Source organism: Dermacentor andersoni, chromosome 1 (genome assembly GCF_023375885.2).
Source record: "Dermacentor andersoni chromosome 1, qqDerAnde1_hic_scaffold, whole genome shotgun sequence".
Classification (NCBI taxonomy): domain Eukaryota; kingdom Metazoa; phylum Arthropoda; class Arachnida; order Ixodida; family Ixodidae; genus Dermacentor; species Dermacentor andersoni.
In genome coordinates, this window is record NC_092814.1 from 275,562,863 (window position 1) to 275,585,885 (window position 23,023).

The window sequence follows — 23,023 nt, forward strand, 5'->3', positions numbered from 1 at the left end:
CGCAATATCGCCATAAGTATGCAGCAGTATCAGCAATAGCTCGCGCAAGCTTACTTTCCCGTTGATTGATGCCTTTTCATGGCTCAACAGCGCCTCGTCCTGTTCTTTCTATTTAGACTTAAAGTGCGCCAGCTCCCCTCTGGTAACCGCCACACAATTTGCTCCTTGTACGCGCTTGCCAACAGGCGACGCCTGCGAGGTCGGCCATGCACAGCTGCGCGTGTAGTGCCTCCCGGTGCAGTGCATTCACTGCTCGCAAGGGTATTGCGCCTCGGCGTGTCCTGCTTCACTGATGATACACGCCTTTAGCGATGCATGTAGATGGCACTCTTCGCACCCGTTTTAAATCACGTACATTGACTAAAGAACGAGTGTCGTCCATAACCTTCGAGGGTGTAGATGAGGCAACCTCAAATTTCCGCCCGTTACACCAACGCCCATTGCTCCCCTGGCGAGAAGATTTGAACGTCCATGGTCGCCTCCTGTCCCTTCGGAACAGCCACGCGTCCGTGTTGGTTGCAAGCTACTTGTTTTCCCGGTGGCAATTGCGTTTCCAAGATGGCAAGCGTGGTCTCGTCATCCTGGCAAGCACGAAACGAGTCCAGCCACAGAAACTGTACATGTTTTAGGGGAAAGTCGCAGGTCTATGAGGCAAGCGCCGAGCTGTACTAGAGTCAAATCGAGTATTTTACTTTTCGTTAGCCTTCTTTTCATCTGTGTCACGTGGCAATTGAGTGGCCCTTACGTTACAAGCGATATAGTTTTGTAAGCTTCGTAAGTAAATGTTGCCACTAAGTGCGTTCACTCCTGAAGGGAGCTTCAGGAAGGCGCGCGCTACAGGACCAGCTGATGAGAAACACTGTGGTCTTTAAGTGTGCAATGCGGTCCTTTCGAAACGCTGCAATTGTGGTATAGCTTGTTTTGGGAGAAATGAAAAGGGCAAATATCATCAGCATTTCCCGGGAATTCTACAAGCGGTCTGCTAGCCTGCGAGGCGACTGCGTGTCGTAAGAACGACCGCTGTAGTAGTTTACGCAATTGCCATTTGCGCACTGCTTATCATTCGGAACTTAGTTTAATCTGTTGTCATAAGCGTTTGCAAGTCATTGCACTAATAACTGCGCGTAACCACCGCCAAAACAAAGATAATTTATAATCCTTTTGAATATGTCGTTCGCTATATTAAATGATGCTAAGTATTTTTTTAACAATGCAAGATCGGGAGTACTGCTGATCAACGTTTCCAATTTTTAAAATGCGCGACAACCTTATAATCGCATAAGAGAAATTTTTGTGATGCGTGTAAAGCGTAATGCGAGGAAAGCGTACGTCGCCTTGAAGAAGACAAGTCCACTTGTCGAAACGTTGGCTCCTGCATTCACCTTGTTCACGTTTTGCTCATCGTCTTGAATTTCCATCTCCAGCATTCCCCGTGTTTTTACTGTGTACAAAGCCATTCAAATTTGTTTCACAAAACATTGCGCCCATGTTTCTGAGCCAGACTAGCAAGAAAAAGTGATCCCTTGCCTACCGATGCACCTACCAAAGAGAGAGAGAGAGAGAGAGAGAGAGAGAGAGAGGAAGTGAATGGCATTCATCAATCTAGCGATCTTATTAACGTTATTGGCATTGTAAAGAAATAAACAGTACTGATTTTTGTTTCACACATCTCTAACCACAGTGTGACTTTTATTGCATTCAATTGGCGTGTACCTCAAGCTCAACATTGCAGAATACCTTGTCGCTGATGTGCGGAACGTATTTGGCCTTTCCAATTGCCTCTTATGTCCGCATTTTATTTGAGGTCATGCATGACAGGCGCAGAAGACTGTCGCCTTTCTTGGTGTTCTGTCCCCGAAAAAAAAGCGACGATTCACAAGCGCTTTTAGAGCTGCGAAACATGTCGCTGTCATTGCTTCGAACTTCCATTTTCTTTTCTTCTCTTTGTTCTCTGGCCTTCATTACTTCTTAAATATTACGTCTAAAAAGTCATAGTTGCTCCTGTTCTGTGTATATTTAATGATGGTGCACGACGATATGATACAATGCTTCAAAAATACCCCTTAAAAAGCAGCTGTAGCTCATGAGCTCTTATTTAAATAAATGAGAACAAAGGAATCATTTTCTCGGCAACCACTGCAGTGACTTTGACGAGGTTTGCGGCACTTATATAAAAAAAATTAGAAACTATAGAAGGCGCTCGAAGCAGATTTTCTATTTAGGCAGTCATCTTTTAAATTCCTAAAGTTCACGAAAATTGCAAAATAGAAATTGGCAGTTTTGCCCCAAGAGCGAAGCAGTGACAGCGACACAGGGGTTTTGCACTGCGCTTGAACTCTTCGGATGGCGTTGTAATTATACGCGGGTGCCCCGAAATTCCTGGCACCATTAGAAACTTTAATTCAGTCAAGGACGTAAGACCTGGTCTGGGCAACTTTGGCGGTTGAACAGTACGCACAGAGAGAGAAACTAAGACGGAAAGGAAAGGAGGATAACCAAGGACAGGCCAGGTTAGCTACACTGCACTTGGGTATGGGGGAACCGACGGGAGAATAGATAAGAAAGAAAGAGAAGAAAAATAATAAAGAGCCTGTCATTGTGAACACATACGCAGAGGAATATCCACTGTCAGAGGCGTTCGTAAATTCCACTCGCCTTCAAGAAGTACAGAAGGGCTTTTGTGGCTTTCTGCATGCTAGAATACATAGGCCATGGTCCCAGGAGCTTTCCTCCGAGAGCGGTCTGTCATCCAATAAGCAGAGTGTAGCTTACAGAGCGCATTGTCGAGCGTCAAGGCATAGGCAGTGGCACAGAAGGTGCTCTATTGTCTTGTCGCATTCGCACATATTGCACGCCGCATTGTTGGCCATTCCTATTGGGAATGAATAGGCATTCGTAAATGCGACGTTCAAGCACATGCGGCACAATAAAGTTTTTTTCGCCACAGGAGAGTCGCAAGTTGGGGTCGAGAGAATACAGGCGTGAGTTGGTGAAACCCGGTGAATTCCATCGTATAAGTGTGATGAGGCGAGCAAGTGATTGAAGTTGCCGCGCAGCATCCGTTCTTGAGAGTGGTATAGATACCCGCTGATGTTGTTGATGAGCCTGAGCGCGCAGCTTCATCTGCCCTGTCGTTGCCTGCACTTGCGCCATTGCCCGGCAGCCACTGAAATACAATCTCGTGTCCTTTCTTGAGCGCTTAGTGATGAGCGTGCCTTATTTTGCACACCAGCTGCTTGTGTACCCCATGACGTAGGGCCAACTGCAGAGTTTGTAGGACAGCTTTCGTATCACAGAAAATTGTCTAACGATTTCGTGGTTGCTCGAGCGCGTAATTGATAGAACCTTGAAGAGCCGCAAGTTCTGCTGCTGTCGACGTAGTATTGCGCGGATACTTAAACGGCAAACAGATAGCGTTCGATGGAACTACTGCTGCGCCGGTAGAGCCGTTGGAATTGGTAGAACCGTCCATGTAAAGAACCGTCCATGTAAAGAAATGCGGCCGCCGGCCACGGCGGCCGCATTTCGATGGGGCGAAATGCGAAAACACCCGTGTACTTAGATTTAGGCGCACGTTAAAGAACCCCAGGTGGTCGAAATTTCCGGAGTCCTCCACTACGGCGTGCCTCATAATCAGAAAGTGGTTTTGGCACGTAAAACCCCATAATTTAATTTTTTTTTAGGTTGGCGTTCGTCCAAGATTCCGGTACGTTCGAGGTCCTGAGGCATTGCGCATACAGGGTGGCCAGTTTTCCTAGAAACTGGTGAGGCTTCTTATAGCAATTTATTGACCCTCAATCCACACCGTGTATGAAGACATCGATTTTTTTTTTTGTAAATGAAAGCCGTGGACCTTTTTCTATTGATATCGTCAGATCTTGTCGCTGAAGGTATGCCGCTGTCAGCGTTGGCGCTTTCTGTATTCTTGCGCGAACTTTTGGCCGTGTCACGCCTGACGCCCAGATGCAAATATTATCGGCGTAGAGCGAGACATTAGCCATTTGCGGTAGCGTTTCAGCGAGCCCCACTAGAACGACATTGAAAAGTGTCGGGTTCAACACGTCACCTCGGGGGACACCACGGCTGTTATATTTGGGCATGCACTGTGTGAAATGATGGTTTATCCCAAATCCGTATGTGAAAACTGAGCTATAAAAGTAGACATTCTCATCGAAATGTTGTTAAGCTTCAGGTCAGGTTCACCAGTAGCAAGCTCACGAACTCGGAGACTGTGCTAGGCATCTCAGGAGAACGCGATGGAAATTGTGGTTAAAATTGTGTTTGCGGCTGGCGAGGTCTGCAGATGGGGCAGCCAACGACGCAACACCACTTGCCCATCCGCATAGAACGTAACCTCTTGCGCCAAACATTAGCTCCCTATTGGCCCTTCGACGCTGTCGTCTGCCATTGATTCCCAGCGTGCTCTGCGTATATCACCATTGACGTCACAACAAGTTGTGGCCAGTAACCTATATATGTATATAATGAGTTTTTAAGCATTAATGACGGTTTGTGTTGACATAACGTGCCGTTCCCTAGTCAGTACACATCGATCAAACACATCGCAGGGCTCTAATGTCGGGATACCGAAAGATCATTACTTTACTAGGCGCAGCAGGAAGTTTCGGAGGTTATTAAGACACATTATTTTGCAAGAGGGATTGGGACATTTAAAGAGGAATTAGCTGACTAATGTCCATGAAGGACCCGATATAAGTATTTTGAAGGCTGCATAAGTATATTTGTATAGGCGCTACGTTTTGCTCTCAAATAATAGTAAATAGACCTGCCATGAAGGGTAGTATAATAGTGTTATGCAGCCAAGGGTTCATTTTCTTTAACGGCAGTTATTTGTGTCTACTAGCACTGACTGTGATATAACGACAGCCAGAGCTTGAACGAATCACTTTTTGTTGGCTCTGGCTCGACTGAATTTATACCGTTTGCACGTAGGGAACTTTCAAGTGTTACTCTTTTGGATGAGCAGCTCAGGCCGACTTCAGAGGATTTTAATGGATGAACCTGCTCGCGTTTGTAAAATTCGTTTCGGAGCTCTTACCAGAGCGCTCATCAATTTAACATTTATGTTTGAGAAATTTGAGCTTAATGTTGCACTATTGAGAATTATTCGTTGTCGTCTGCGACGATCACCGTCATCCAGTATCGTTTCTCGAAGTGTAGGGCAACTTTAGCGCCAGGAAAGAAACACGAAATGACGAAGGTGCAGTTTTTCAGTACCCATGAGGAAACATTACGGGTTAGATTTCCTGAAAAGAAAAACAAAACAAAAAAAGAACCCCTCAGTGAGCTAGGTTTATTTACAGTGTAATTTCTAGTCAGTCTTCTTGTAACAAGAGACAGTGGAAACTTCAGAAATGATCATCGAAAAGTCGCCGCGAATCCAATTTGAGACACAGGAACCTTGATGTACGTGGGTACACCGTTGCTTGCGTATCCTCCTCCATGGCCGCCGTAGCCGCCGCCGCCTCCTCCGTGACCTCCATAGCCGCCGCCGCCATGCCCACCGCCTCCATGGTGCTTCTGGCCGCCGTAGTGATCGTGAGAACCGCGGTGATATCCGCCGCCTCCGTACTTGTGGCCGCTGCCACCTCGGTAGTGGTCTCTGCCGTGGCCGCCATGTGATCCGTGGTGGTGCTTGTAATGGCCGTGTCCATGCTTGTGGGAGTCGTCGCCGTGGCGGTACTTGTCATGGTGCTGCTTGTGGTGGTGTCCGTGGTGCTGGCGGCCCGCATGATGGTCGTCGTAGTTGTGGTGTTGATTGTACTTTTTCTTGTGGTCACCGTCGTGGTAGTCATCGTAGTAGCGACTGTGGTGCGCGGCATCCTCCTTGTGATATACATTCTTGTGACCGTAGTTCTTGTGTCCCCGAGCCTTGTAGTGGTCGTTGCCGTACTTGCCTCCCTGCTTGCCATGCCCTCCGTAGTGTTCGTTGGCGTAGTGCTTTCCTCCATAGCCTCCGTGACCGTATTTTCCGTTGTGGTCGTTGTGGTAGCGATTGTAGCCGTGACCGTGTTGCTCGTCTCCATGACGGCCATGCTTTTCTTGGTAGTTGTCGTAATCATTGCCATGGTGTTTGTAGCCGCCGCCGTACTGGCCGTGTGAGTGGTGGCCGCCATGGTTCTTGTGGCCACCGTAGCCACTCTGGTGATCACCGTAGCCCGTAGCCATGGCTTTGAGATCAGGCTCGCTGCCATCAGGTAGCGGCCCAAATTGATGGATCATGTCTGTTCGGTTGCTTCTTAGTTCCAACGCTGACGCTCGGCAGAGTAAGACAAGGAAGTACAGACCGAAAGGCACCTAGGAAGCATTAGAAGAAAGGCCGCATTATTGACAAGTATACTTAATGAGTACGACACTGACGCCACAGTTCTTCGACGTTATGATGTGTCATCACTGGAAGGAATCTCACTCTGTCTGAAACCATTGTCATGGGTAAAAATACGCTCAATATAAACACCCCAGGCACTCACCTTATGCCGATACATGCTGAAATTTTCAGAATAAGTACCAAAATAGCAGACAGAAAGTTTAAGCAAAATAACAACCTCAGTTATATGCATATATATTGTGAACGGAATACAATTGACCAGCAATAATGCTAAAGTGTTCTGTTTCTCTGCAGCTGAAAGCCAGCAGCATCTACAGAGAGAAACCGGTTGGGCTCCCAGCAGTTCTTACGGCGCATCGATGCGCCCAGGAGCACTTGCACACTTCTCGTCGCTGCGCCCGGTGAAGTAGAAGAGCGCCCTGTTGGAAGCCTGTGCGTGGGATTCGTATTGGCGTGGATGCTCGTAGTACCCTCGACCGCCCATATGTTGAACGCCCCCGCCACTCTTGTATCCGTGACCGTTCCTGCCATGGTAATGCCCATGCTTTCCATGTGAGTCCCTGCGACTGCTGTGGTAACCTCCACCGTGGCGATGGTAATTGTCTCCGTGCCTGTGTTTCCCTTCGTAGCCCCTGTAGTGGTGCCCGTAGCGCTCCCTACCTCCGTGGTGGTCCCGGTAGCTGTGATGATTGTTGTAATAGTTTTGGCGGTCGCCTTCATGGTAGTCGTCATAGTATGTCTTGTGGTCCGCGTACTCCTCCTTGTGATAGACATTCTTATAGCCATGACTTCGGTGGCCCCTGTTTCTGTATTTGCTACCGTCATAACTTCCTCCGTGCCTTCCATAACCTCCGTATCGTTCGGAACCGTGGTGGCGGCCACCATAACCACCATAGTGATGTCTGCCGTGGTGGTTGCCGTGGTATCTGTTGTAGCGGTGGTCACCATGGCGCTGTCGTTGTCTGTTGTAGCTGTCTCGGTGGTGATCATGGCTGCCGCCGTGTTGACGGTACCCGCCGCCGTAATGTCCGTAGGAGTGCCTGCCTCCGCGGTCTCCATAGTCGCCACTTACGCTCATTGCTTTGGCGATGTCTTCTTGAGTGACGAGCGGCACGTCGTCCAGTATCACAACTTCGGTGACGTTACCAATAGCGGCTTCGTCGGCATGGCACATAATGACGGCGCACAGCGCCAACAGGACCTGTTCGATAAAGGCAGAAGTTATGGGTGCAAAGGCAGAAGACAGGTCCTACATCTATGGGTCTCAATTCTATTAAATAAGCCTTGTTTGTTTCACTCATGCAAGACCCTGCGAAATAAACTCGCCAAATGAGCAATTTAGATAATGTGGCGCCATGTTAAGTAAAGTTAAGGTAGAGTAAAACCAGTCCATACCCCACCCTAGCTTATGGTCACTTTCAGATTGCAACACGTATTAACAGTATTTGTACATGTGTAAAGACATCGATACCGGCGTTTTCTTTTTTTGTTAAAGCGAGTTTCCATAAGAAACATGCACGCGTTTTCTCAAAAGTATACAGGCCTCGCCTCGCGTAACCGAGGCTCACCACGGGTCGAACAACAGGGCCCTCATCAGGGTCCTCTGAAGCGCAAACCTTACGGAAAGTGAACAGTACTACCAGCCTTTGTACTGAAGAGACTTCGAGAGCTTGAACTTGCATCCACCATGTATGAACTTGCATCCACCAGGTAAGGGCTCCACCATGTATGCTTAGCACCGAAACAATGCTGGTTACGGAGACAAATGGCCGGTATATTCTGTGAAATTCGGTCTGTTCGTAATGACCTCCATACCTTTCCTTCTTTTGCTCGATCTCTGTAGCCCATACATAGCCTTTTGTCTTTCGTAAAAGAATATATCCTTCTTGACAGAAATGGTTTCCTTTTTGTTCAAATAGTGGCAAATACCTTTCTTGAACATGCGCAATCACGGGCTCAAGAGAACACGTTTATCAATCACTTCTGTTGCAGCTGTGCGTCTACGATTACGTTTTAGTGACCCCGGATGCTTCAGCTAGCAAGAGACATCCACGACGGCGTACGAGTTGCGTATTGTGGCTTACTGGGATTGAACGGCACATACACGCCCCATAATACGAGAGCATGACAATTGTCTGCTAAGACAGACAAAGGTGCTCCCGTACACCTTCCGTCACCCGGGCCTGATGTCCAACACCTGAAAACACAGTGAACTATGCAAAATGTGCTGCTCCAGCTTCTACAACGGACATTCACTTCCTGTTGTAACTCTGCCCAGTAACGAGAGCTACTCGAAAAAGGATACTACGAGGTGCCGAGCTACGAACGCATCAGAACAATATTTGTAGGCGCCGCCTCATGGACGATGATATCGCTTAGCCACTACTGCAATTTCTGAATGAGAAGGCCCTCCACGAATTTTTAAGATAAACATCTATTTCATCAGGCAGACTTCACGAAAAAAAGTAATTCTATACGCAACTGGATGCACATTTAACTATAAAAGAAGCACGTACTATTAGCAGAAATTCAGAAGCGAACAATTCCGAAACAAGTTCGGCATGGTGTTCCGCTGACACGTTCGCCTGCATTGGCTAAATTCGGACTCCAAAACGCACACTAGGGACTACTCCATGCTTAGAAACCGGTTACAGAGCGATTAAACATCGTACTTTCATGTAATAGCGGGTACCAGGCATTCTAATCAGTACCTTCCTGTTAGCGTTTTAATTTATGCTGACGGTACCTGCGCGTTCAGCACTTCACTGCTTCATGAGCACTTTCGGTCTCTGAACGTGTTTTCGAGCTACTGGAACGTAAAATGAGGAACAAGATAGTGTACACCTGTTCTTTTAGAGAATTTCAGAGTTTGTCGACAGACTCATCATTTGATTGTGCATTTTCAGTTGCAGCAAAGCAGGAATACTGAGGTAATCATAATCTACACTGCCGAGTCATTAGCACATAGCGCCTAATGTCAGTTCACATGGAACACATAACCGTAATCCTGTCGGAAGAAATCGAACGGAACTTGTCCGGAATTCTTACGACTTGACTCCGGCTATTGCGCTACAGTTCTGTTGTGCGTTCATTGCCACCACAAAACAAAACAAAAATAAATGTTCATAATAGCGTACGTATTACGAATGCAACTTGCCGAAGATAGCAACGCATCCTCCTGATCGTCGAAATGGAACATTTTTGCTAATTATGCAACACGTCCTTTCTGTCACGCAGCGTCAGACCGAGGAGATTGGAGCGTGGAATGCCACGCTCCAATGTCCTCTGTCTGACAGTGCACGCACTGTGTATGCAGGATGTATAGCTCACCGTTATAATCCCGCGGGAAGTCATAGCGGCGCTGTGGACGACGACGAAGACGGCCCAGCCGCTGTCGTCTGTCCCGCTTCACAGTTGCTGTCTAGTGCACAGACCCACGCAGACCTGCGCTTCACTTTATACTCGGAGCAGGATGTCTCGCCTGTGACGTCACGGCGGGAACCGAGCCTGGCGGCTTTTCTTCTTCACAGAAGCAGTGGCTGGCTCGTCCATCCCCAGTAGTCACAGTTTTCCTTGTCGAGAACGCGTCCATGTCCAGTGTTCCATTCATCGGCGAACCGGTGCAATCGTCCGCAGCGGAGGTGAAGCGGTTCCTGTCCCGGGACGCTTCTCGCCTTCTTTCTGTTTGTTTCTTCCTTTTTTCTCCTTTCTATGCCTCAGTTTACTTTTCTTGTTACCCAACCCAAGCGCATCGCAACATTTGTTCTTGCCAAAAAAGTCCAAAGGAGACCCCCCCTTCCCCCTCCCCCCCGTTTTTTTGTTCCTTTTGTCTGTAGTATTTGGTTTTGTTCCACCATGTTCACTCTGGCTCTGCCATCCTGGGAACCTCCCAGCTGGCGTTCTTTCGTGCGCAGCCGTGAAGCTAGAAAAGCGTTGCGGCTGCGGAAATGAGAGCACTCTTCTACGACTTTTTGTTTTCTTGTAGTTCTTGTTCGCGCCAGCTGCTACTGTATATAGCGTGGAGGGCCTGAAGCTTCTCAGCCGAAGAGAAATCCTCGTCATTACTCTTCATCCGTGACCTGGCTGCAGGTTCGTTTCACTGGATGACTTTTCTCGGTTAATTGGGTTAACGCCTCGGCTGCGGAGACACGGGGACACGGCCGGCTCTTGTCGCGTCACGGGCTTTGCTTCGAGGCCGTCCGCTCGGCGCACCTGCATGAGTGCCGTGGTATGGTGCAACAGGAAACGTGGAAGACCATGCAGCGACGAGAGTTAACTACAACCGCGGTTGTTGGCTTAAAAACAAAACACAGTTTTTTTTTTCTTCTTACTCTCCGTGAGAGTTGCGAGGGTGTTGCGCGGTATAGCTCCCGACACTGCGCGCTTGGAAACGCGGCAGCGCTTCGGAAGAAAAAGGTGCTCATTTTTAGAAACGCTAAGTTATACGGACGCCGGCAGTGGGCACACAAGAAACAAATGATCAAGCTGATGGCAGCAGAGTAACGGGTCCTAGGCTTTATAGAATAGTTCTTTCTTTTCTTTTTGGGGGGCGAGGAATTCTAATGTTGATGCCACCTCAATCGACGGAAAATTGGAAAATCGAAAAACAAAAAGGCTAGCGCGGCGAGAACTTCAACGGAAGGTCGGAAGAGAGGCAGCAGCGCGAAATGAAAGCAACAAGTGCTTTTACTTTCGTAGCTGTTTCGTTTCTGCGCTGGCATACTACCGGAAACGGCCGTCCCCTTGAGCGGTTAAGCGCAGAGGTGCGTTGACGAACGTACGATTTCGTTGGGTCACGGGGCTGTCGTGGCGCTTTGAGCTGCCGCCGGAAATGACAAGGCGCATGCGCGCGCCTGCATCGTTCTTTCTGATCGACGAGAGCTGCTTCCGTAGACTGTTCGGGCGACCAGCGTCGTATAAGCCTGGGGCGCGTAATTGGTCTTTAAGTGCGCCTCGTTAGGACGCAAATGACGGCGCCTGGGAAGAATTCCACTGCGTACGTTCCTCATTCCCGCAGCTGTGAGCACTTTTCGATGCTTTGAGATTCGTGACGATGCCTCTCTACCAAGTCCTGCCTAGGGATGTAAAATTTCATTAAATCTTGAGGGGCGTGAAAAAAAAGCTGGTTTCTTTCATGCCGTATTTTTTCAGAAAAATACGAAAAACTGAACAAAGAAAGACGAACCCGCACAGAGATATCAAAAACCCGACACATTTATTTCTTTAACGATGAAAAGAATATAATTGTTACATTATTGCATCACAAAAGTACCAGCAGTGCTTTCGGGTTCAAAACCTAGGCCCGATTTCACGTAAAGGCATTGATTTCAAGTCACAGCGTCAAGACAGACATTTATCAATCAACGCGTCAACGCTTCGCAGCGGCTGAAGCCTTCCGAACATTGAGGTTCGAGTGCGCGTACACAAGTTCTTGCGCGCGATCCCCTGCGAGGCTTTAGCGTAGTTTGGCGGGCACATTTCCAAAGACGGACCAGTTTCTTTCACATACCGCAGAAGAAGGGGGACAGAGACAGAGAGGGATATAAGGAAGGCAGGGATGCTAGCCCGTCAATAGTCCGGTCAGCTACCCTACGCTGGGGGAAGGGAGAAGAGAAACGAGAGAAAGAGGGAAGAAGAAAAAGAAAGAAGGGAGAAATTGCAGTACGCGACAGGCGAGGGGGCTCAAGGGTTGGTTGAAGCAAAGTCCTTGCCACCACGTGGATGAATCCAGGTGATAAGCAGGCTCCCCAAACTCCTTCTTTTGAACAAACTTATAGATACGTTGAAAGGGCGTCGCATCCCAACAGAAGAATACTACAGGGAAGCTCTGTTCCTTCTCGTCTTTTCCAATTTTATCCCGGTCGAAAAAAAAAATTTCCCCGAAATTTTCGATGTCTTTTTCAACCGCTTACATCTCTAGCCCTGCCACGTCATAAAAAGTGACGCAGCTTGCTTTTTTTAGCTCTATGGGTGGATAATTTTTACTTGAGATGTTAACGATGCTGTCATGCCTTGAAGGAGATTAGTGACATTAGCTTGTATTTACCGGGCATGTTTTTAGCTCCAAAAGTGGCAGTCACCTAACCTAAGCGCTTTAATATGAAAGCAGCCACTGCAATGTCTAGAGCGAACTCCTAGCGTAAAAAAAAAGGACAGGTCAGTTAGCAAAGACAGCAAGCAACTCATAGGAATTCGGTGCAAGAGAGGTGATTATATTTACTTATATTAAGGAATGACAACAACGAAGATTTCATTGAGTCAGTTGAAGAACGAGACATTTTAATGCATATTTAATACATATTACATAAAATATTTACCTTCATCAGTCGTGTTTTCTCAAACGTTCTTCAGATTTACGTGCCTCCCGGTCTAATGCGCATTCGCCGTTTCTTTGTTTTTTTAAATGGGAATCCCATTCAACTTCAATATAAATCGCTTCGAACTTTATATTCTCCCAGGTTGACAGAAGACTGAAAGGATTGACGTCGAAACAAATTACGTAGTAGCAACAGCAACAAAAAAGAAAAGAACAATCTGCCCACTGTCTGCATAAATACGCTCGAAAAATAAGTCGTCGTAGAGTCCTCATTCATCGACGGCCTTAAAAGAATCGAAGGCTCACCATTTCGAACTTTCTCGGAAATGAGATGAAATTTACGGACAGGTATTTGATTTCCAGGAAGTTTTCTGGTGACGGTAAGGAAGAAAGAATTTCTAACTCACCAACAGATATTCTCGATGGATACCGTATAGAACGGTTCTCACAGTAGGCGCAACCACGCCCTCTGCTCATCCATTCCTTTTCCTTCCTTTGACACACGCCGGTGTGGAGGAATTGTCGCACTTTTATTTTTTTCGGTGGCTTTTTATTCATGTCATAGTTAATGAAAGACAACGTCGATGGGAAAGAACATTTACGATTCCCTCCTTCCCTGCACCACTCCTTGAACCTATTTCTGTTTCACCATTGGTTTTGCTTTCTTATTTATGTGTTTTTATTCCTTTGGATTTATTTTTGTTGCTTTTTCTTCCAGGCCACACGGAAGAGTGGAGATCGCAGGAGAACGAGCTTCTCGCACCGATCGAAGCCGTACACGGCGCACGCACGGACAGCGGCACTCAACCCCCGCGTGATGGAATCACCTCGCAAAGCCCGCAAACAGCGCGGCGAGACGCGAGGCGCCAGTATCAGAAGCGACCGGACCAAAGAAAGACCGCCCGTGCACCGCGTGGCTCTCCGACAAGTGGGGAAGAGTGGAGCCGGAGGAACAAAATGATCGCGACGCGAAAGCCTCCTAACCAAGTTTGTGTCGCCTTCGTGATGCAAATTCGATGGGGAGGAGAGAGGTGGGGGTCGAGCAGGGAGAGCACATAGGCTTGGGGGAGGTAGAGCGCCTTTCGGCACGCGCCCCCTTAATGCAACTTATGTCGGGGGCAGCTCGTAATTGGCAGCAGCGGTCGCCGCGCGAAGCGCTATACGCCGGTGTCCTGCCGCGCGCTCACGAAGACGGAGAGGCATGCACGCGCGCGTATAGCTGCTGCTGTACCTATAGCGGGGCTGGCGCGTGCCGCGCTCATCATAACTCGCGACGCGGCTTGATCGATTGCCGCCCGTCCACAGGGGTGCCTCCATGGGAAATGGCCAACTGCGCATGCAAATGAGTGTGTCCCATGGGGGCCGGTGGCGGTGCTGCGTGTCGCCAAACCGCGCCGCCGCTTGTCGTTTGTGCACGTGGCTGGGAGCTGTTTGTGCACAGTCTGGCGAGGACAAGCACGCACGCTCGCGCCGATCGTTCTCGCGTTCGCGCTTCCAACCCGGTCGCAGCAGTGGCGGCGGGTAGGACAACGCTCGGCGTCAAGATAGCCGGGCCTGGCAAAACACAACCTGCAGTCGGAAGCGAATGAAAGTGCCACGCACATCGCGGCCGGCAGGTAGATAACTTGGGAGCCAGCTGGGCGGAAGCGCTGCGCACATTCCGGGTCTCGAGGGTGTCGGTGCCAGCAGCAGCGCAACACGGGGAGCCGGGCTGTGGAGAGGGATCACCCCGTGATATGTTTGCGCGTGCACCACCGGCCAGTGAAAGGCATACACGACTATAATCCGGGAGTGAAGGGTTGTACTGCTGTCAGGGTTTTCCGCCGTGCCTCACCGCGCAGCTAGTGTCGAAGACATGAACAATTTCAGGCCATAAAATATGGCCACTTTGTGCAAAATCGAAACAGAAAAGGGGAGGGGACAAATTGAGCGCAATGAACGCAAGGTAGCGCTCATCTTGTCCCCTCTCTCCCTCTCTCTCTCTGTTTCTATTTCGCGCTAGAGAGAGAAAGAGGCAGCTTAAAGGGGAAAGGCAGGGAAGTTGACCAGGAGGGAAGATCCGATTTGCTACCCTACGCTGGGGAGAGAGGGATGGAGAGGCAAAGTGACAGGAAAGTAGAGAGAGAGAAAGAAAGGGAACACAGATACACGATCACAGCCGGTCACTGTCGCCACATACTTTCAGCGCGCAGCACGATAGCAGTTACAGCAGTATAAACATCAGTTGAGACTGCAGCCGCTTGTACAAGTCTGTTTTCTTTAAAAAAACTGTAACAGTAATCTCGTCACCCTCCCCCTGCGATGTCTTGGGCTATCGGTATTCTAGAATATTTCCTCTGTTAAAGGTCTTTGATCAAAATGCGTTGTCACGATTGCGGGCGATAGTCTCTGTAAATTGTAGCGAGGACAATCACAGAGATCTTGAAGAGTCTGCTCGCTACGACATTCATCACACGAGGCATCGTTGACGCATCCGATTCGGGAAGCAAAAGACTTCGTAAAGGCTACTCCTAGCCATATTCGACAAAGCAGGGTATCTTCGCGTCGGCAGAGTACAGGTGGAATGCGAAGGTGGAGAGAAGAGCCTAGGTGCATGGTGCAGCCCGTTGCTTTGAAAACTTCCCGTTGCGCTAGAGAGAGAGAGAGAGAAAGCAAGGACTGGAAAGGCAGGGAGGTCAACCAGAAGAGTATCCGGTTTGCTACCCTACACTGGGGGTGGGGGAAAGGGGAATAAAAAAGGAGAAAGGGAGAGAGTGAGCACTGAGTACGTGTGGGCGGGACACTATGCACAGGGACACTATAAACGGTCTCTTAAACCGGTGTTCCTCAAGTATTGCAGTAATGCACGATTCGCTTTTCGTGCCAGCGACGGGTGGGGCCACGGTCCGAGTATCTTTGACTCGGTGAAAGGTCGTAAGTCTAGTCGGTGCAAAGTTTCCCGCAGAGGGAGGCGCTGTACATCGTAGTTGCGACAGTGGCCGCAACTTTCCTGGAGCGCCGCCGCCAACCTCTAGCCACGGCGTGACTAAGTCGACTTTGTGTCGGGAAGAATACGCGCGTCCTCCACTCTCCGTCACTTCAGCTAGGATGCGTTTGACGAAGCAGGCTTTGTGCTTAAACCGCCACCGTTACGCTCTAGCCTCGTCGCCATTGTGACTGAATGAGTTCGGCGGGCCAACTACTGTTACCGAACCCCCCAACGCGGACCTGATCTGCTATGAGAGGGGGAGTTGCCGCGGGAACTTCGTCGGAGACCTCTTCCCACGCGCCGACCAAGACGCAAGACAATGGCTACCCGGGCACGCTGCGAGGGTCCGCTCTGAGTTCTACGAAATTCGTGTGATGTCGGTTTCGGACCGAGAACCTGTGTGTGTGTGTGTGTGTGTCTGTGTGTGCGTGTGCGTGTGTAAACCGTCCCACGGAGAGGCGGCGTGTTTACGATGCCTGGACGAACGTTTCCGCCACCTTGGAATAGGGGGAGGACCGAGTGTTTATAAACGACTGTTGTGCGGATGCTCGATACACTTTCTTAAGCAGTCATGTTCGACTGACACTCTCTCAAGCAGTCGTGTTAGACTGACGTACTTTCTTAAGCAGTCATGCTAGACTGGTGAACTGCATGTAAATACTGTAAATAAACCCATATTCCTCGTTCTCGATGAGAAGCAGTCCTTCCCTTCATCAACGTCCTCAGCGTGGATAAGTTGGACGACGGCATTGGCCAGCTACCTTCTAATTCATGCCGGACTCCAATCTTGACAACGGATCACGAGCTATGGGATTGAGCCCCCAATCCTAACAACTGGATGACAGCGATGAGATGGACTTTGCGATGTGGTGCTGTGTCTGCGGTGAGTGCTTGGTTCTTGCTTTGACTCTCTAGGCTTCATTTTGTGGTTGTTCTGTTTAGAACAGTAGGGAAGCTAGATTGCCGAGTGTTAGCTAGGTTGTGTTTTCCTAGCTAGATTTAGCGAGCAGGACCAAGGCAGTAAAGCAACAATCATGGAGTTAAGGACACTGCTGAGAGACGAGTTGTTGATTGTTAGTGAGGAACTGGGCCTAGATGTACGCAAGGAAATGCTAAAATCGGAATTATTGCAGCTAATTTCCGAACAGGCCAGTGAGGAAGAAATTGAAATGGGGTTGGAATTTCTGAAAAAAAAAAGAGAAGAACGGAACAGAGAAGAACGGGACAGAGAGAAAGAGGAACGCGAGTTAAGAAATATGCAACTTGAACTTGAAAGCAAACGTTTGGAGTTGTCTCAAGGAAGTGAAACAGCTCTGGGACGATCAAATGGGGCAGAATCATACCGCATGGACAGGCTATTAAAGCCATTTGAGGTCGGGACCGACATAGGTTTGTTCCTAAGCAATTTTGAAAGGACTTGCGAGAAGATGAACTTCGGTCCGACTACATGGCCACAGCGGTTGCTGTCTATGTTGCCGTGTGAGGCGGCGGAAGTAATCGCCAGACTGAGTGCGCAGGATGCATATGATTATGAAAAAGTTAAGCCTAGTCTCCTGAAGAAATACCGCCTTTCAGCCGAAGCTTTTCGGCTAAGGTTTAGGAGCACAGGCAGGAAAGATAGCGAGGGGTATCCGGAGTTTGCATACGGCTTAAAGGCCAACCTAGTCGAGTTGCTTAAAAAGCGCGGAAGCGTACGACAGCAGAGACATGATCATTGAATGCATGTGTCTAGAGCAGTTTTACAAAAGCATCCCCCAAGCTGTGAAACTGTGGGTGCAAGACAGAGGGAATGTAAACACTGTGGAAAGGGCGGCTGAATTAGCCGAAGAGTACGCAACCCGTAGAAAGTTGAACGCCGAGGACGGAAACTGGGACGGTTGAAATGGACCGCGGAAACCATTTCCGTTCAAAAAGGGTTCGCAGACTAGACGATCGGAGCCTGTAGACGTGGAGGAAAAGCCCTCAGAAAAGAGCGAGGAGAAACTTAACGGGGAAACCGCAGAAAAGTAACAGAAAAGAAAATTCGAATCTTTTAGGCCGATCCGCTGTTATAGATGCCACAAACTGGGACACATAGCTGTAAACTGCGGGAAGCCTAACGTAGTCTTCTCCTACGTGGAGGAAAAAGACTGGGATATGGAACTTTTAAGCCCATATCTTCACGACCTGCAAGTTAATGGTAAACCATGCCGAGTGTTAAGAGACAGTGCCGCCACGATAAGCATTGTCCATCCGTCTTACGTGGCGGTAGGACTTCACCGGAGAAGTAGCATGTATCAAACAGGTTGTAGAAGAACACAGCGTGTGTCTGCCCATAGCCAAAGTCAAAATCAGTGGACCATTCGGGGAGCTAGTGACCGAGGCTGCAGTTTCCAAATTTTTGTCACTGCAGTACCCTTACATTTTTTCGAATCGTTCTAATCAGTTACTGCGTGAAAAAGGGCTTAAACTGGGAGAGGGCATAGTACAGGCATTGACCCGCGGCCAAACTCGTAAAATCGCGTCGCTTTCGGCTGAAAATGCACAAGCTGCTCCAGCGGAAGCAGAAAACGGTATAACTTCAATACCTGAATCCGAGCTAGGCCCTAGGGACAACAAATCAGTTGAGGAGAGCCTGCCAGCTGACCAGCTCAATGAGAGCGTAGCACTAGAGTGTCAAAGTTCAAGCCTGCAGGAAGAGCAAGCTGACGCAATCGCAAGCAAGACAGGGTCGTTATTATCACCGGCCTCAAAGAACTTTGATCAGCTTTTACGTGTGGATAGAGAGTCACTGGCAGCCGAGCAAAAGAATGATGAGAGCGTATCTTAATTACATCACACAGCTAAAGAAGGCATTGCTAGGCGCAACGTGACGATACATGAGAGAGGAGGATTGTTGTATCGGCACTACAGAGATCGAAAGGGTAGGATTTTAGATCAGTTAGTCGTACCTACTAAGTACAGGGAGGACCAATTGAGTCTCTGTCATGGAAATGGGTGGTCCGGCCGCCTAGGCATAAACAAATCAAAGGAAAGATTGCTTATGGAATGCTACTGGCCTGGCTATTTCAATGACGTAGAAAACTTTGTAAGATCATGCGACGCCTGCCAGTGCTCGGGTAAACCAGGAGAGACATGGAAAGCTCCACTAAAGGTAGTGCCCTTAATAACAGAACCTTTTAGACGACTTGTGATAGACACGGTAGGGCCTCTACCAAAAACAATATCGGGTTACAGGTACTTGTTTACCATGCTGCGTCCGGCTACAAAGTTTCCAGAAGCAATCCCTCTGAAAGAGCTCAGCTCCACCGAAGTAGTAGACGCGCTTTTGACAGTGTTTGCACGAGTTGGGTTTCCAGCCGAAATTCTGGCGGATCAAGGGTCAGTGTTCACCAGCGCACTGACTTTCACATTCCTGAAATAGTGCGGGGCAAAGTTAACACACAGTTCCGTCTATCACCCTCAGTCAAACCGTGTAGAGAGGTGGCATTCAGTGCTTAAGCGAGTTTTGCGTGCGCTCTGTTACGAGCACTAGGAGGACTGGGAGAATTGTCTGCCGGCAACTTTGTTTGCTTTGCGAATGGTTCCACATGAAGCGACATGGTTCTCGCCAGCAGAACTAGTGTATGGGAGGACACTCCGTTCTCCACTAAGAATGTTAAGAGAGATGTGGGAGGAAAGAGGAGAAAGTCCTACAGTGGTTGAATACGTGCCAAATCTTCTGGAACCGCTAAGCGCAACCGAAGAACTAGTCGGAAAGAACATGGGAGTAGCTCAAACGAGCGCCAAATTCTATTACGACAAGAATGCGAGGCTTCGTACGTTTAACGCCGGAGACCAGGTAATGATCCTCAAACCTTCAAGAAAGAACAAGCTTGAAGTTCACTGGGACGAGCCCGTTAAAGTGTTGCACAAACTTTCATATACTAACTATGCTCTGAAAATGCTCGGTCGCAGGAAGGAGGTGAGGATATATTACTGCAATTTGATGAAGCCGTATATAGAGCGGAGCGGAGTCGTTAACTATACCATCAAAGAGCAGGATGGCACTAGTACCAAGTTTAAGGAGTATAGGGTGACCTAAAAATCTGAAATCGGCTTAGAAGAAGTAGTAAAACATTCGGTAAGCTCGCAAGCTCTAAGACCCGAGCAGCTAGATGAGCTAAAACGGGTGTTAGGGGAATATATCGACAGGTTCAGCGATCGGCCAGGTAGAACCGAACTAATAACGCATGAAATAGAGCTGACACCAACCGAACCCGTAAGACCAAAGCCTTACAGGGTGTCTCCAAGACAGAGAGAGATTATAGAGGCAGAGATACAGCGCATGCTAGAGTTGGGAGTTATTGAGCCCGCTGAAAGTGACTACACGTCACCGCTAATACTGGTAGAAACCCCTAACAAGGACCCTCGTCCGTGTGTTGACTACAGGAAGTTAAATGCCATCACTAGGGATCGGTTGTACCCAATACCCAACATTGAGGAACAAATTGAAAGAGTTAGCGGTGCTAAATACATTTCAACTATATATCTCGTGCGGGGGTAATGGCAAGTTCCCCTTTCAGAAAGTGCCAGCCGCTATGCCGCATTCACCTCACCTGTAGGCACTTTTCGCACGCCCTCTCGCACTCAGCTTCGGGCTGAAGAACGCGCCGTTTAGCTTCTCTAATTTAATGGATATTGTCCTAAAAGACTTGCAGGAGTTCGCCTTGCCATATCTTGATGCTGTAGCAATTTTTTCGGACAGCTGGGAACAACACGTATCGCACCTCAAACAGGTGTTCTCACAGTTGAGGGAAGCCGGCTTAACGATGAAAGCGGAAAAGTGTAGATTTGGTTGTTCACAGGTTACTTATCTGGGCCATGTTGCCGGCCAAGGCACGAGACGGCCGGCCGAGCTGAAAATAGCTACGATTGGAGAATTTTCTCAACCGCGCACGAATAGAGACCTTCCTTCATTTTTGGGACTTGTGGGGTACTATCGATGGTACATTCCGAATTACTCGCAAATGGCAAGTCCATTAACGGACGCCCTCCGAAAGGGCGCACCAAGTAGCGTACACTGGGATAAGGACAAAGAAAACGCTTTCCAAAGTTTGAAAACGTTATTGGTTTCTCGTCCTGTGCTTCGCGCGCCAGACTACACAAAGGAATTCATAGTTCAATGCGACGCAAGCGACAGAGGTATGGGCGTGGTACTTAGTCAGGTCGGCGACGATAACGAGGAGCATCCTACCCTCTATGCCAGCCGTAAACTAAATCTAAGAGAGGAAGCCTACAACGCTTCAGAGAAGGAATGCACTTGTTTAGTTTGGGCCGCCCAGAAGTTGTCGTGTTACTTGCACGGAGCGAAGTTCATCTTCGAGACCGACCACTGTCCTCTGACGTGGCTCAATCAAGTGTCACACAATAGTAGCCGCTTGCTCCCATGGAGTCTCACTCTCCAAGAGCATAACTTCGTTAGATATAAGAAGGGAAAGTTGCATAGCAATGCGGATGGTTTGAGCAGACTAATTTGAATTCTGCGTTTGAAGGTCCCACCTAAATTTTAGGGTTACTAGTGTTAATTTTGTTAAGCCAAGAAGATCCCCTCTCATTTAAGCAGGATTGCCTCTATGACTGCTGAATTTGTCGGCACGAAATTGTTCCAGAAATTGGCATAACAAAATGCAGCATTTCTCTTTCTGTACTTATGTTTTCTTTGAAGCCTAGCGGGTCTAAAGTGAGAGCCAATGTACGTCATCTCGGCGCAGAGCCGTGTTGTGGGGTTCGTTTTGCAGTTGCCTGTCCTTGTTGGATGTTTTGGGGTGGTGACATCACTACACAAGTGGTTGCTGCGAGCCAAGGCATCACCCCCTGGCCACCAGCCGTTCTCTTCCTGCCCAGTGGTTATCTGCGCTAGACAGTCGAGATATTGCGGGCCATGGAGGCGCTGTTAAGAACGGCCAGCTGCAGTGCAAGTTTTGCCGGCTAGTTGCGACAGTGGCCGCAACTTTCCTGAAGCGCCGCCGCCAACCTCTAGCCACGGCGTGACTAAGTCGACTTTGTGTCGGGAAGAATACGCGCGTCCTCCACTCTCCGTCGCTTCAGCTAGGATGCGTTTGACGAAGCAGGCTTTGTGCTTAAACCGCCACCGTTACGCTCTAGCCTCGTCGCCGTTGTGACTGAATGAGTTCGGCGGGCCAACTATTGTTACCGAACCCCCCAACGCGGACCTGATCTGCTATGAGAGGGGGAGTTGCCGCGGGAACTTCGTTGGAGACCTCTTCCCACGCGCCGACCAAGACGCAAGACAATGGCTACCCGGGCGCGCTACGAGGGTCCGCTCCGAGTTCTACGAAATTCGTATGATGTCGGTTTCGGACCGAGAACCTGTGTGTGTGTGTGTGTGTGTGCGTGTGTGTGTGTAAACCGTCCCGAGTAGAGGCGGCGTGTTTACGATGACTGGACGAACGTTTCCGCCACCTTGGAATCGGGGGAGGACTGAGTGTTTATAAACGACTGTTGTGCGGATGCTCGATACACATTCTTAAGCACTGATGTTCGACTGACACTCTCTCAAGCAGTCGTGTTAGACTGACGTACTTTCTTAAGCAGTCATGCTAGACTGATGAACTGCATGTAAATACTGTAAATAAACCCATATTCCTCGTTCTCGATGAGAAGCAGTCCTTTCCTTCATCAACGTCCTCAGCGAGGATGAGTTCGACGACGGTATGGGCCAGCTACCTTCTAATTCATGCCGGATTCCAATCATGACAACGGATCACGAACGATATGATTGAGTCCCCAATCCTAACAGCACCCGTATGTGATCACACACAAAGCAAACAATGAAACCCATTGTGTACGGGTTTTTTAGAAATCGCTAAGTCCGTTTCTGTTTCCGGACGCCGAAAAACTACGGTAGGTTAGTCATATGCAGCTTTCGCTGTAAAAGGCGACCAATATCATTAGAGAAGATCTTGGATCCATGGCGATCAGACAAATTGCTACGCAGCGCTCTCGCAACAGTAGAATTTCTGGACGAATTAGGAATAGTTGAGATGTATCTCGCACTTGCACGATAAGCAAGAATGTTAAAAAGTTACTGAATTGACGACAAAGTGTTTCTCCTGTAAGACCCCGCTCATTCAGTCTTCTGCCTTTTTGGCAATTTTTCTCGTTTTCTGGTGCTCATCGCTATACTAGGGGCGATGATGAATTCTGACCCCATTGTACGTGATGCCGACTTGGCAGTGATGCTGCCTCAAGGAAGTAACGCAATCGACATTATGACACCACCAATGACATCACGGAGCTGTAAACGGCGGCTAGCGACGACAGTGACAACAGTTTCGTGCCTGTGATGGAGAGCATAGCGAACAGGAGGATCTTCGTGCTTCTTCACCTACACGTACATCAACTATCA

At 48.8% G+C, this 23,023-nt stretch overlaps 1 protein-coding gene across 1 annotated transcript; it reads right to left on the reverse strand.

Annotated features, from left to right (window-relative positions):
* Positions 1-5,045: 5,045 nt before the first annotated feature.
* Positions 5,046-9,768, reverse strand: LOC126547605 (uncharacterized). Its single transcript, XM_050195498.2, has 2 exons — positions 9,680-9,768; positions 5,046-6,318 (listed from the first exon to the last, which is right to left on the reverse strand). The coding sequence occupies exons 1-2, from the start codon at positions 9,701-9,703 to the stop codon at positions 5,380-5,382; spliced, it is 963 nt and encodes a 320-aa protein (XP_050051455.1). The 5' UTR covers positions 9,704-9,768; the 3' UTR covers positions 5,046-5,379.
* Between the last annotated feature and the right edge of the window lie 13,255 nt (positions 9,769-23,023).